This window comes from Psittacula echo (assembly GCF_963264785.1).
Source record: "Psittacula echo genome assembly, chromosome: 17".
Taxonomy (NCBI): Eukaryota; Metazoa; Chordata; class Aves; order Psittaciformes; family Psittacidae; genus Psittacula; species Psittacula echo.
In genome coordinates, this window is record NC_137753.1 from 6,405,814 (window position 1) to 6,421,112 (window position 15,299).

The 15,299-nt window shown below is 38.9% G+C and overlaps 2 protein-coding genes across 2 annotated transcripts in view; both read right to left on the reverse strand.

Moving 5' to 3' along the window:
* LOC308227982 (arylacetamide deacetylase-like 4) overlaps positions 1-15,299 on the reverse strand; it is a gene marked incomplete at both ends in the record, with an annotated part of 28,595 nt that overhangs the window by 1,102 nt on the left and 12,194 nt on the right. The window contains 4 exons of the mRNA XM_080631003.1: positions 422-485; positions 865-1,081; positions 3,215-3,412; positions 4,987-5,058. Coding sequence (XP_080487129.1) covers positions 422-485; positions 865-1,081; positions 3,215-3,412; positions 4,987-5,058 — 551 coding nt within the window. The remainder of the gene's footprint in view (positions 1-421; positions 486-864; positions 1,082-3,214; positions 3,413-4,986; positions 5,059-15,299) is intronic.
* LOC308228083 (arylacetamide deacetylase-like 4) lies at positions 5,779-11,113 on the reverse strand (the record flags this gene model as incomplete). Its single annotated transcript, XM_080631189.1, has 4 exons — positions 5,779-6,553; positions 6,839-6,902; positions 10,362-10,578; positions 10,931-11,113. The coding sequence occupies 4 exons, from the start codon at positions 11,111-11,113 to the stop codon at positions 5,779-5,781; spliced, it is 1,239 nt and encodes a 412-aa protein (XP_080487315.1).

Below are 15,299 nucleotides of genomic sequence, written 5' to 3' on the forward strand. Positions count from 1 at the left end.
TATCCTCATAATCCAAATCATTATGTCAGTATATTGGTGATGATATAGCTTGTCATTCATATTGTGCATCTGTAAGCATCAAGAAGAGTTTCCTTGAATACAGATTAAGTAGGATATATGGCTTACTATCCATTTACTATCAGTTTTGAGTCTGGAATTTGAAAACAGTGATTCAAAACTTTATTTTCCAGGTGGGTATCCCAAAGCATTATTTGTGATGTAGTCAGGCAGTGAAAACTTAGGCTGAGTCATTCTTCAGTGGCTCCAAACAAGAACAGAGTGAATTTGTAAATTACATGCTTGAAAAGCCCCACAGAAACACATTCTCTGAGAACAGTTGTTGCTGTGGTTAGGGAAGCTGTAAGGTTATGTTTACACTGTAGGAAATAATCTATAACAAACAGCATGAGGAGAGACTCACCCAACAGATACAACCACAGATTCACTTTCCCTGGCAATAGAACGGCATAGCCTTTCATGGGTCTCTGAAAGAAAAAGATTTGGTGGGGTTTGGTTGGGTTTGGTTTTGTCTATTGCATAAGTCAAAGAATTGCAAGAAGAAAATACTCTCTAAGTTTCTCTGCCCCCTCCTGTGTAGCTCCTCAGCTCTTTTGCACCGCCTCATCTTTCTATTTCAGTATTTGCTCACTGTATTTTTCCCCCTTGTATCTTATTGTCCTTAAGAAAAACCACATAATGTACAGCAGATTCTTTCTTCTGACAGCCAGACTTAGGAGGCTGCATCTGTGGTTATACTCCCAACTTCATAACTGCTACAGGTCAAGCGACAATCAACTTCACCATTTATGAAGTAGACATTTCTTTAACTACATTATAATATTTTTCTTCTGTTAGATATCTTACCAACACTTCCAAATACCCATCCTCCTCCATGGAAAAACATGACTCCTCTCCTTTCACTGGCAGACGGAGCCTTAGGCTGATAAATTCGTACAGGCACTTTTTCAAACCACAGGTCCTTGATTAAGAGCTTTGGGTCCACTTGTAGAATCTTTCTATCTTGCATGTACCGGACAAAGTTAACCTGGCTGCATATACCAATGTTTTCCAAAATCCTTCCCTGTTCAAAGGCAAGGAGAATAGGGAGTTCACTCAAGAGATTCTGTATTTTCCAAAGTAAAGAAACTGTATGGGCAGTATACTCCTGATCTTTATGTTGTATTATTTTAGGGCAACCATAACATATTTGAGTAGTACAGGTATAGTACGACCAAATAGCAGCAGCATTGTGAGAGGACACATGAACAGCAGCATTCACTGAAGAACATAATCTCAAAGTAATGCAACATTAACACAGTGGTGAAACATATCCCTTTGCTTTCTCAGCGGGTCCTTTACATAACATTGGAAATGAGTTTGCTTTTCACTGGATATTCTGTCCTTGCCCCTGAGGAAAAAAATCATAGTTCTGGTGCTCATTTTCATCATGTGGTCACTTGCCCAAAGTAGAGTTGACTAAGATGAGAAATATATTTGGTAATTGCTTTTTGATTTCATATCAGAGGTCTTCACTGATGTGTGCAATGCGCTAGCAAGAACATCCTGAGATATACAGTAGGCTTAAGCTTCTGTTCTTCCTACATGCCATCATGATATTCATGCCAGGCACCAGAAGATGAAAAGAATACAAATGAGAGCTACTGGTCCAATATAAGTTTGCAAAAATAGAAAAAACCACGTAACCTCTGTTTTGAAATACATTTTTTAGTCATGTCAAACTAGTACTTAGGCCCTTACGAAAATTTGGATCAAGCTTTTAGTATTCAGTATTTTGTTATGACTATTTCTTCTTAGACCGCTACATTTGTATGGCTTGTCAGCACAGTGTTGTGACTTAAAGTGTATTTACTTATGAAAGACCTTTTCTTCAGTGATTCCAGCTCCTTATAATGTTCTCCATGCCTGATTTTTTTTTGATAAAGAAACTAACACGTTTTGCAACATGCTGATTTTAATTAATTATAGAAAATAGTATCTCTGATTGGGTACAAACATGACACAATTATTTATTCTTTGGTATTTGCTATTTTCCAAGCATAAATAAAACAACTACAAAGAGTATTCTCACCTTCGCATTCAACTTACTTGGGTTTTTTCAGCCTGTGTTGTTGACATTGCAGCATACAATTCTGGTTCATACTACTAATGGGCAGTGTATAAATATAAGGAGAGAACTGGCTTTTCCAGATGCTTAAGTGAAATAATCTCTTTCTAATCAAAACTTCTGTGCATCCAAAGCATGAGAGCATGGATCTAGAATTCTTTACTGTGGTCTGCTGTAATCTAGAATATATCTGACAGAGATTTTTCATTTTTCTAAAACATTTTAAATAGTTTTTCCCTTTTGGAGGTGTTTAAGTGATTTATTAAATACATTACTTCTGTTATCTCACGTGTTTCTAGCATGTTCTGTCACCACAGCATCTATACACCTATCATTACATGAAATACTCCTGATTCAGTGAGATCCTGTGTCAGCAGAGATCACCAAAAGTTGAGTGCTGACAAGAGCTTTAACTCATGTGGATCAGTTCCCACTCTCTTCCAGAGCTGTTCACCTGAAGCAGCTGGGCTGGCCAGAACCCCTCATTCCTATCAGAGAAGCCTGCTCAGTTGCTGCAGGAGTTACAAATACGTCTTCAGGGGAGATGGACTTCCTCCACCTCCTCTTGCGCATTGTTACCTGGTTTTGTCACTTGTGTGACCAAAAATATCCCCCTTTCCCAAAGCAATTTTGAAATGTTCAGTTTCTAATTATATCTTCAAGTAGATAACTCCTCATCCCCATGTCTAAGGAAAGCTTGAAGGCATGACCCAAAGATGTCTGATATATTCTGATCCTATAATGGAAATACAAACGATCCAACATCCAGAAGTGATCTTAATCAAGTTATTGCTAGGTTAGCACAATTCATTATAGAGGCACAGTCAGACTTTCAAATGCTGTGTTAGGCAGCATTTACATCCTGCCTAATGTCAGAGCCAGGCAGGACTGTAATAATGCAGCTTAGTGTCAAAATCTGGTCAAGGTTTCCCTAGGAAAACCAAGCTTTTAAATCCAACATGCAGCATGATAGCAATGCCCTGCTTTCCTCTCTGGAAACTAATTCCAAGCTGGGCTCTAGCATTGCATTAAGTTTCAGATCTGCAGGTTCACCACGCTTCCACCAGAAACCGCACCAGGTTAACTTACCACCACAGCTCTGCTTATTAACATGATGTGGATGATTCGGAGCTTTACCGGCTCATTCACTCCAGGAGGAATTTCTGAGTTGGAGAAATCAAAATTCATTGCCCCCAAGACCAGCAATACAAATCCAGCAACAAAAACTGCCAAGAACAGCACGAGCAGTGTGTATAAAACTACCATTTTGCTGAGCAGCGAAGTGGTCTGAAACGTCTTTGATTTGACTTTCCCAGATATCTTTGGCTTGTTACTTCCTGATTCTTTGTTCGTCATAAGGTTGCTCTAGTAAAAACCTTTCTCCTCCCTTTTTACAAATACCTTAGTTGGTATCTTGCCCTCTCCCAGTTTCTTTCCCTCTTCTCCCTTTATTTCACAGACGATAAGTTGGTGAAACTCCTGAATTCGTTAAGAGAGCTATGCCAGCATACTCTTGGAATTGTTGTAAAAAGCCAGTCCTTAGCTGGGAGAGGAGTGTTAGGAATAAGCTGTATTAATATTAAATTAATTAGAGGTTGAAAATGGACACAGGGCATTTGTGTAGTTGGAGTTTATGATACCATAAAGCAATTGTGTTTCTCTAGGGTTATGCAGAGACAGGAACCTGCAGATGGTGATTGTCACTCTAAAGGGACAGATGGATTGTCACCAGTGTTTTTTTGGAAATTTACACTTGTAAAATTAGGTCATTACCTCAGTCTCAGGTTTTTTGGTATTTGTGTATTCTTCTAAAAGAAGAATGTGGCTAAAAAACCCACAGGAGGCTGACTTTAGATTCATGGTCAGATTACCTCATACCAGATAACCTCAGTAATTCTCAGTGTGCAGCAGGTAGCGCGTAAAATGACTTAAGGTGATCAGCAATTAAAGAGTTTCAAATCAAACTGTTTTACCTTGTTCTTGCTGTAGAATGGGAATGTGCTAATGTAGAGGTGAGCTGTGCAAATGTAGAATGGGATTGTGCAAATGTAGAGGTGGCTTGTGCTAATATAGAATAGGATTGTGCAAACATAGAGGTGGCTTGTGCTGATGTAGAATAGGATTGTGAAAACATAGAGGTGGCTTGTGCTAATGTAGAATGGGACTGTGCTAATGTAGAGATGGGTTGTGCAAATGTAGAAGGGGATTGTGCAAACATAGAGATGGCTTGTGCTAATGTAGAATGGGATTGTGCTGATGTAGAGATGGGTTGTGCAAACAAAGAATGGAATTGTGCTAATGTAGAGATGGGTTGTGCTAAGGTAGAGATGGGTTCTGCTAAGGTAAAGATGAGTTCTGCTAATGTAGAATGGGATCATGCTACTGCAGAGATGCTGTAGCTTGAATGATGCTTGAGATACTAATTGTGAATCTGAGTCTCCAATTCCTCAAACAACTGGGAAGTCAGAACATTGTTGAAATTGCAGATTTCAGAGAAATGAAAGGTAAAAATGTCACTTCATTAAGCAGCCATGTTATAATTTGTTGTTGGGGTTTTTTTATGTTAAATTGTAAGCGATAGGCGAAGTACAATGTCATTTGAGTCAGAAAACTTTCTAAAAAATGAAATTTTGTAGGATCAACAAGAGGGTGGTCTCTGTCTGCCAGTGTTGCATTGTTCCTCTCACCACAAGGTGTTCATTTAGGTTTATCAGTGAGTATGTGTTTAGCAGATGTAACTTGCTGTTGTAATAGAAGTACTTGAAATGCTAGCTTTTATTTTTTTGTTATTGAAAGCATCACTATTGCCACACTATTACAGTGATAAGAGAATATAATGTTGTGCTTTTCTGCTCTCTTACCTCTGTGATCTTCAGAGCTTTTTCAACAAACATAGCATAAGAGGTAACATAGAAGCTCTTCTTGAGCATAATCTTAAAAGAGTACAGAAAAGAAACCAAGTCTCACCTCTGCGCTTCTGAAACATGCACACACTCATTACAGTTTAGGGATTCCATTTCAAGAATCAAGTTCCAAAATGAAACATCATTTCTCAGATTTCAAACAGAATCAACCGCCTACTAGTTCCAGTTCAGGGCTTCCACATCAGAGAGAAGCCTTCCTTCTGACTATGCTTCTTCTGAAGGAAGTTTCAAGAACAGTGTAGTCTATGCAAACTAACCCTAGGAATTAAAACACATAGCTGCAATTTCACTACCAGACATAAGACTTCACAGAACCTGAATCACTGGGCTCTCCATCTGATACCCTGAACATCTTCTGTCGTTCACAAGAGCCAGAGTAGACCCTGGTTGTTGTCTTCAGCATTCGTCAGGAAGAGGTGTTCTTGCTGCTTGTCTTGAAGGCGTGCCAGGCATGCAAAGACACTACAATTGCTAGAGTTGAAGTGAAACAGTATGTGCCAGGTGCCTACTTCTGCATCTTGATCTTAATGGCGGGGTTTTCTAATCATGGTTTCTGGAATGATGATGCTTTAAATAATCTTTACGTTTGTTTGAGAGCTGCTACAGAAGCAGAAATCAGAAAAGTGGAAAATGCAGTCAAAATCCAGTATCAAAAGTGTTTACATTCTTGCCAAGTGTAAATTCACCAAAGATAAAGTAAGATTTGCATCTTTGTTCTGACAAACACTTCTATAAGCTGTTTATAAAATTCACAGTACTATCCATTATCTTTTTCCCAGTTAAAAAGGAAAAAATCCCATAGCCAAAAAACGACAAAATTCCATGAAAACCACTCTCAGAATGACACCAGGTTACTTGAACACCATTGTCCTCTAAGCGCTTCTTGTATAACAGCCCATCATCCCTGAGCACATCAAACTCACAGGTCAAGATGTAGCTTTCCGGGAGCTGGCGAATAATGGAATCTTCAGCTAAGAGTGGGGAAAATGTTATTGCTAAAATTTCTTTGATTGCTTCATGGACTTCAGGTTTATATGAGGTGGGTTTCTGAGGTACGTAGTCTCTCATCTTGAATTTGTCAGGAATAATGTCAGCACTTACCCATTTCTTATACTTCTGTTTCATACTCTCAGGAACATGGTGGTTTTGGAGAACGTCTTCCAAAACTGATGGCTCTTTATTAAGATAGCGAAAGCAGAAGTAGACAACTAACTTCCGAAACAACAGGGGCACTGAAGCATTCTGCTGGTAGGAAGGCAAGTGAAAATCCAGGCCCTGCAGTCCTGGATAAAGTAAAACCTGAGCACGTACTTTTGGGAGATCTCTTTTATTCAGCAGTATTTGGCAAATAACTGTAGCAAAATTGGCTCCACAACTGTCACCGCTAAGAATGATGAGAGCAGGATCCACATGATACTCTTCTAAATTCCTCATAAAATACAAGGTGGCATTGAGACAATCGAAATACTGCCCTGGGTATGGGTGTTCAGGAGCCAAACGATAACTGGAATGTCAAAGATACCGTGGTTATTGTCAAAGTAAGTATAAAAATGCAATTTAGTTTTAATTTTAACCAGTGTAGACTGGAAAGACAAACTAATGGTATTACAGCTATTTTAGAATACTGGTCCTATAAGCACATTTCTCAGTGAAATGAAAGGATAAAGTGAAAAATTAGGGAGTACAGTTTACCGTAGTAAATGTTTTCAGCAGAGGTTTCAGATAGGTTTCGGCTGTACACTGTGTTATTTATAAAGTATTTATACTTTGATTTAAAAGTAGCACTTACCCCACAGACACAACCACTGAGTTGCATTTTTTGGCTATATAGCAGCATATTCTTTCACAGGCTCCTAAGGAGAAAGTTAATCAGAAATGATAAGTTAAAAATCAAATATCCTTTTGAAATGGAAATTTAGATCATTGAACTGCTTTGTGGAAGGCACTGCAACGTGAGACCCATGAGTAATTGAGTAATTTCTTCTGTGGTCTTTACCTGTTAATGTATTTTCTGGTTATTGATTGGTGGCTGTTAGGGCATAATATAAGCATGTAAGAATGGTCATACTGGGACAAACAGATGTCTATCTAGGATGGTATCACATCTCAGATGTTGCTGTCTAAGGAGAAGCATAACCTGAGGGTAAGCATCTGTAAGTAATAAGAAGCATGCAAGAAGCTGAGGCTCAGGGCACTTTTTCTGAGACAGAAACTGTGTCTTCATATTAAATGCCCTTGGTTAATGTTTCTTCCCTGAATTAGTCGAACCAGTTCCTGAAGCCATGATTTTAACATTAACAAGTTTGTGCAGTGAAGAATTCCCTAGCTTGCTTACAAAGGTGTAAAGAACCATTTCTATTGGCTCACTTTGTGCCTGGATTTCACTACTTCTGTTTGATGACATTCACTTCTGTGCTGTACGAAATGGTGATAATTATTGCCTGTTTAACTTCTCTTCCGTCTCACAGTTTGTAGACCATCTTTATCTGTCTGAGCCTGAAGGATCATAGTCTACTCATTCTCTGTACAGCAACACTTTTATCTTTTGATACTGCTGCATCTTGTTTGAGGTATGGGAACCAGAACTATAAGCAGTATTCTGTATTTACATGCACAATGGATTTATTACAGTGGTATAAAGAAGCTCCCAGTTTTGTCCTTTCCTAATAACAATTCCTTGCATTTTATCTGCTTTCTGACTGCTGCTGGGCACTAATTCAACATTTTCAGGCAATTTTCTACCATAATCCCAAGATCATCTTCCTGCAAGGGAGAAGTCTGCTTAGAGCCCATTGGTTTATTTATAAAGGTAGGATGCTATGGTCATGTGTGACTTCTCTACACACCATTTCAGCTGTCATTTTATTGTCTAATCCTTCGCTATCATGAAGACACTCTGCAGGTTTTCAGCCATCCATTTACTACCCCAGATGACATTGTATCAGCTTTCAGCATCTTTTCTTTTTCTGACTACACTGATTAGCACTGACCCCAGCACAGATCTCCTTATGGGAATCTCCTAGGAATCTATCACAGTATCACAGTATCACAGTATGTTAGAGATTGGAAAGGACCTCAAAAGATCATCTAGTCCAATCCCCCTGCCAGAGCAGGAACACCTAGATAAGGTTACAGAACTCATCTTTTTTTCTCTCTTTTAATCAGCTTTTATCTAAATGAAAGACCTTCCCTCTTGTGTCATGAGTGTATAGCCTCTTTAAGAGGCTCTTTTGGAAATCAGAGTAGGTTTTATCAACTCAGTCTCCTTTATTGCTGTATTTGCTGACTCATTTAAAAAAGCTTAAATTGATTTGTGAAGCATGACTTCCATTTGTATGGATTTTAAGGAGTAAGTCATATTTACCTGTCCACTGATTTTGCTCTTCATTGTAGCTTTTGCTAATTTGCTAGTTGCAGACTTCAGGCTTACTAGGATATAGATTCCCCAAGTCCTTTAAAAAGCTTGACATAAAATCATAGAATTCCAGAACAGTTTGGGTTGGAAGAGACCTTAAATCTCATCCAGTCCCAACCCCCTGCCGTGGGCAGGGACACCTTCCACTTGAGCAGATTGCTCCAAGCCGCATCCAACCTGGCCTTGAGCACTGCCAGGGATGGGGCAGCCACAGCTTCTCTGGGCACCCTGTGCCAGCAGCTCAGCACCCTCACAGGGAAGAAGGCCCGATGTTAGTTGCTCTGCTGTTGCCAAGTACCAGTGTGAATTCAGGTGAAAGGTCACATTCTACAATCAGCGTATTAGTGTGGGTATTATCTTAATGACATGTGAACAACAACAATTATGCCACCACACTGTGGCAGCTACAACTATGATGTGGGTTTTTTTCTGCCACTGAAAGGAATTCACCTTTCACTTAGATCACAGCGGCTCATCTTGAGTCCTCACCGCCACCCAAAATAGCTTTAGAACTAGAAGCATCACAGGTAGTGCCAGCCTAATACTCCACCCAGACTAACATGCTCTGCAGTAAAACAAGGGTAGCTTGTGCATTCTGCACAGTGCAGAATGGAACCCCAGTTCCTCGAATTTACATTATTATTTCTGCATGATGCTAAGCAAAACTTGGTAGACTCTCAAACTCATTTGCAGATAACTGGAGTCTGCCTGGAGTGCAGTGGAGACTTACTGTATGAAACAGTAAAGGATTCAAACCCCACAAACTTCCCTGTCTGACCCCTGGAATGAAGTCTACATTTCCATGTTAGGTACTTCGGCTTCCAGACAAAGCACACACTGATTTGACTGCTCAGGAGGAGATCCAGAATAGATAGGAGGAGGCTGAGAGTAGCAACTGAGGCAATCAAAGGGTTGTCTTCCTGTCTGAAAAAGAACTAAAGTATTCTGTGCAGTGTTACCACAAGGGTCGGTCTTCCCCAGATTGGTTCTATTTTTGATGCTTATTTATTATTTGTATTTTCCATGATTTTGATTCCTTGTTTGTTGAATGGGAATATATTTACACATTATTTTTTAATGTATTCTTTAAATTGTTTCTTGGACAATGTTACACCTTTTAGACTTTCCTTTGATGCATAGACTGCAAGTTGAGAAACAGTTTCATAGTGTTTCTATACAAAAGATGAGTGCTGAGCACAGAAGTGTATTTAAATTCCACACTTTGAGGCCCTATCCAGACTTAGAAAAAATGCTTTAGTCCAGTTGAGATCGAAACCTAAAAGTTTGTCCTTGGGAAGTAACCAAAGCATTGCTCCAGAGAATTAAGCCAGAATGTACTTTTTTAGCAACAGTATTGCCATTTTCATGATGAAATAATTCCTGAAAGTAAATAGGTTCATTTGTGTATCAGCCTAAACGGATTTTAAGTTGCATTTCTGGCAAAGATGGAGAACAGAGAAGCAGCTCTGTTCAGCTAGTCATTAGTTAAGTTACAAGAACATCCTGTGAACTCAGCTTCCCACTCAGTGACCTATGAGCTTTGTTTCAATGGTCTCTCTTTCTCTGTGCCAGCAAACTGAATCTTTCTCAAAGTCAGCAGGAGGAGTAACGGAGTCCCTCTGCTGTTAGCTGACAGCTGACCCAGGGGGTTCTGGAGCACAGTTCTGGATTTAGAAGCCTCAGATCTGCTTTCATCAACTTAGCCTGTGGCCCAAACGAAGTAGAAATGTGAGTCCCCTTAACTGTGCACTAGGCTATTAATTCTGTTAGGCAGTTAGTAGTGAGATTGCAAAGGCTGTTGTCAGTAGGAAGAGCAGGTGAGATATTGACAGCCTCTGAAGGTAAAAATGTAAAGGTTTGGATTTGATTTTAAAAATAAAACTTGCTCTTTTCTTACTAATGCTTCCAAATGTGCCAGCACCTCCATGAAAATACAGTATTCCTCTTCTTTTGCCAGTAGGTGGCCATTTGGGCTGATAAATCCTCAATGGTACCTCATCTACTTGGAGGTCTTTGACAAGAAGTGTTGAATCTGTCCGTGGTGGTATTCCATCAAGCACAATTCGCATTAAGCTTAAGTCACTGCAGATTCCCAGCTTCTGCAAAATCTTTCCCTGTTGAAAAGAAAGAACTCGGAAAAAGAGGAGCAGTGTTGGCTTCTGATAGCATCATTATATGTACATGCAGTTCACTAGGTACAGTATACATATAGTTGAGGGGTTTTAATTTTCATGTGAAATGGTTTTCCAATGTAAAGTGGCTGCAGTTTGACAGATGCACTGAAAAATCTAAGCTTTTTAGTCATATCAATTTTATGAGATAATATAATGTGGTTCATACAACTATGTTTACAGGTTTCAGGGGGTGAATTGCTTCTTCTTTTCTCTCTTAAGCCATTATCTTCCAGCTCCAAACTATCCTATCAAAATAAAAGCAAAATCCTCAGTTTTAAGAAAGTTCACTTACCAAGACCATGGTTGTAATCATCACTGAATGATAAAACCGCAGCTTTAGAGGTTGGTCAATTCCGAGTGGCAGTTCTGAGCTGAAAAGATCATAAAGTACCCCCCAGATAAACAATGCTGGTACTACAACAGGAGAGATTAAAACCATCCCTATTGTTGCTAAAGTCACATAAACAGATGCCATTTCACTTCAGTAGATGTGGATGCTAAGAAAACCCTGTACTGCCTTAAGCCTTGTTTTCAAGCGATTCTGACGTGTCTTCACAGGAGACTAAGCACTCACTTCATAAGCAGAAATGAAAAGTTTATTAATGTTGCAACATCCTATTTTTCTCCACCCTTCTTTTGCTAATGATATTACTGGCAACAAGTCATTATACTTAAAAAAAGGGCAGGGGGACAGTTTACACTTTACAAAAGGTGGAGTTCTGAGTATATGGAATTGACTTGTACCATGAGCTCTTCACTAGCAATGAGAAATGATTATTCAGAGGAGTCCTTATTTGAAGATGGTCTATGTTTCGTTCGTTGTGGGTTCATTATGGATGGACGTTCCTGTTGTAGTTTTGAACTGTGGTGATGTGGGGCTACTTGCATTTGTCATCAAGGTGTGTACTTCTCTGGGAAGAAAAATATTCAATAAAAATAATATTTTTTTAATAAACTTTGTTTTATACTGTACATTAAGACTTGCACTGTCTATCACTGATTTTACTTGTACTCCTTCTCCAGTGTGAAGAGCAATATCTGTGCATAAACATCTTGTGCAGCTAACATAATGTAGCACATACATCACAGGTTATACACTGAGCACAGGTACTCATTTAAACCAGAATTAAAGCATGAATGTGTGTCTTAATGTCCACTAAGGTCTCTTCAGATACAGAGTGGTGTGTTTGGAGACTCTGTTTCTGGTAAAAGCTTCTCACCAATTAAACTCTCAGAATTTGATATTGATTGCAATTCTTTGTAGCTCAATGTAGAAGCATGATGAATACATGTGTATTAGTGAAGGCTGATTGAAGTTGATGGCAGTTCGTGGTGAAATAATTTTTATGGCTTATGTTCTTCTCACTGGAATTTCATTTTCCACACAATTTTAATTTTACAGCTCCCAAGACTTTTTCCTGACCTGTCTTTCCTCATTCTGGCCTCAGCTTATCAGCATCTAATCGTAGGGCTCTTCCTGCGGCACAGCAGGATCATCTGCTGATGTTTTTAATTAGGAGTTCTGTAAATAATCTCCGTGTAGTGTGATGATAGAACATAGCCCATGGGGTTTTGATTGAGTATTTGGGTTTCCAAACAGCAGAACAACACAGTTCTTACTAAAAGCTTATTTCTGATGTCTGTGCCATCAATCAAAATATCCTGAAATGAATTGCCACATGGAGCAGCTCTGAATATTGTATTTCAGCATTGAAAATGATTTCTATATTTGAATCCTTGGAGAAGGAAAATTCCATGTTTCCAAAAGAATCTGTGATCAAGAAAAGTAAACTCACAGAGGCACTTCTTATTGCAGTGGCAGTAAATGACACTCTTAAGAACAACCAACAACAATTTAATGAAATACCTGATGTTTGGAATAGAGCAGTTCAGATTATGAAAGCCTCATGCCACAGAGGACATGTGTATCTGCTGGAGCTGGATAAGCTCTGGCTTATCTGGCAGGAACCTTCACAGTATTCAGTGAGTCAATAATTAAACACCATTAATCAAAACCAAAACACCTGAGAGATGCCACCTCTGTTTTGAAACTGTGATGGATCTGATAGAGTGTAAGGAGTAGTTCTTGACTGCCTTTTTTATTTTAAAAATAGATTGAGAAGGGGACAGTTTGTGGGGTTTTTTATTTGCTTTTTGATGTCATGCTCCTGCAGTTGCCTTCAGGAAGTATCTGTTGTACCATTGTGTCAATCTGAACAAAAATCTTTCTGTTGTGCATTATAGCCCTTCTGTAGTTAAAGCAATGTTGGTTAAGTAATGTTTCAGAATATTTTCTTCATGTTTTAGTTTCAATCTCTTAATATCCTAATATTTTACTCTTAGACCATACTCTGAGTATGCCTAATCAGAGCATATTCTGTCTTCTAAATCAGCTTCTCAGTCCTTCTTCACTGTCCAGTTTCCATGTTTTTCCATAATCAAGCAAATCTCGTGGTCTTAGAGCTGCTCAGTCCTTCTGGGGTGCTCATATGCACAACTGTTTTATGATCCTCAGTGCCTTATGTTCCAAAATGCTCCTGCGACTCCTATACTCCTGTGGCTGCATGTCACTTTTGTACTGATGCTTATTCTGAGATGCTTCAAATCTTTCCAGCCTAGTCAGGCTGTTCCTACTGATAGAGGGGTAGAGATGCCTATGATTACTGTCAGACTGGCACATTTCTAACAGTCAGTAGGGCTTTTGGTGGGCTTTTTTAATTGGTTTTAACATGTTAAATTGTCAGAAAAAAATGTTTTATCTCCCTTCAGTCCATTCCATAAAGTGAGTACCTCATGTCTTTGCAAACAGAAAGGCTTCTCTTTCTGGCAGTAGATAGATATCCATCCCAGATACAAAGCTACTAGTAGTAGTTCTTTAAACTGTAGGTGTTTGCTGATGTGTTTTGCTACATCCATTCTATTCTTTCAGCAAGCTGATTGCAAAACCCCAGCTTCCACAGAGTCTTTGCCTGTCCATAGGTAAGAACAGCCTTGCATTAGCTGAGAAAAGTTGAAGAGATTGCACTAAACTGGAGAAAATGAACACAGCTTGGCATTTAGCATAGTAAGGTACCCTATGGACATACATATGGTTCTTTATTCTTATCAAACAGGCAGCTCATAGCTCACAAACCTGATACTTTATTCACTGAATTTAGTGTTGCTGGAAACCGATTTATTTAATGTATCAGTTGGTGAGTCCAGAATGAGAATAACTGAGTCAATTCTTCCCATTTTCTCATCAGCAAGCCTCTCTTTATGCAAGATGTTAGTCACCTCTAAAATCCATTCTTAATTTTTCAGCCTATTTGTAATGGTTATAGTAATGATGGGAAGGCAAAGTATTATAACAGTACATATTCAAAGAAATATTTGCTGGTTTTTCCTAGGCTTAGCTTGTCAGGTTTTGAAGGCTTATGTAGCTGTGGCATCAGACCTCTTTGCACACTGAGAATGTAAAACTCATCAAGGTCACATAAACTGTTTATCAGCAGAAGTGGGCAGGTTTCAAACCAAACACTAATCAAGGCAAAAGTGCCAGGGCAGTTGGAGCTAATGACTTATCTGAATGTCATGTGCTACTATTTATCTAGGTAATTTAGTAGCACAATTAGACTCCATAGTGCAACTTAACTAACTTGGTTTTACCAAGTGGACCATGTAAGAAAGTCACTGTCCTCCAGTTCACGTTTCCTTTCTTGTATTTATGTAAACAAACGGCTGAAACCATCTCAGACCTCTTCAGACCTGTAAGCTTTGGTCTCCTGATCTGTGAAATGGATTTAGTATGCCCTTTACGGTGACAGCTACAGCTTAGTATGTGCTCTATGATACTGGTTTTTAAAGGTACTAGGTATTTGCTTCATCTATTTCCTTCTCCATTTAGCCTGCCTCCTACTTACCTTTTGGTTTCCTCCCTATTAGTTATCTCCATCTCCCCACCCAAATTAGTAGCTACTCCCTATGCATTTTGCTCTTACTCATGACTAAAAGTCGTCTTCTGTTTAGTCTGCCATGAATCATTATTTTAACCTTTCCTTTCTAAGTTAGTTTTTGAAGTGTACCTCTTCCAAATGACTCTTAGGTTAAACATCTGGATGTGTCTTGGTAGCTGTGCAGTTCTGTTCCTAAGAATGGGTAAACTCTGCTCCATACAAATGGACTCCAGATTAGCTGCTCTGGAACATCCGCCTGGGATTTCATGACAGGTCACCACACCAAAGTGTATTCTTATTAAGTGATAAGTAGTTTGAATGTGAATATAAAAACTGCAACTGACCTTAATTTGCTGTGGCCAGATTTGTCTGAGACTCATTACACCAAATATATGGGTTAGCAGTTTCTTCATGGTCATGACAGTGTCAGCAAACACAGTGAATCACTGAGGAAATTGACAGTCAGAGAAGGCAGATCGACAGGATTAAAAGCAGCCATAGTTTGCAGGATTATGTCTGTTTATTTCAGGAGTGGTATAGAGAATGGGCATCGTAGGCAGAGAATAATGTTAAATGATTTTAAATAAATAATATTATTTATAAATAATACAGTTACTAAATTTGGAATGTTTTCTGATTGCCTGCTTTTTCAAAAAATAAAAATATACAACTTGCTGTTGTATATTGACTTTTAACTAGAGTGGTACAAAGAAGTGATGTAAAGAT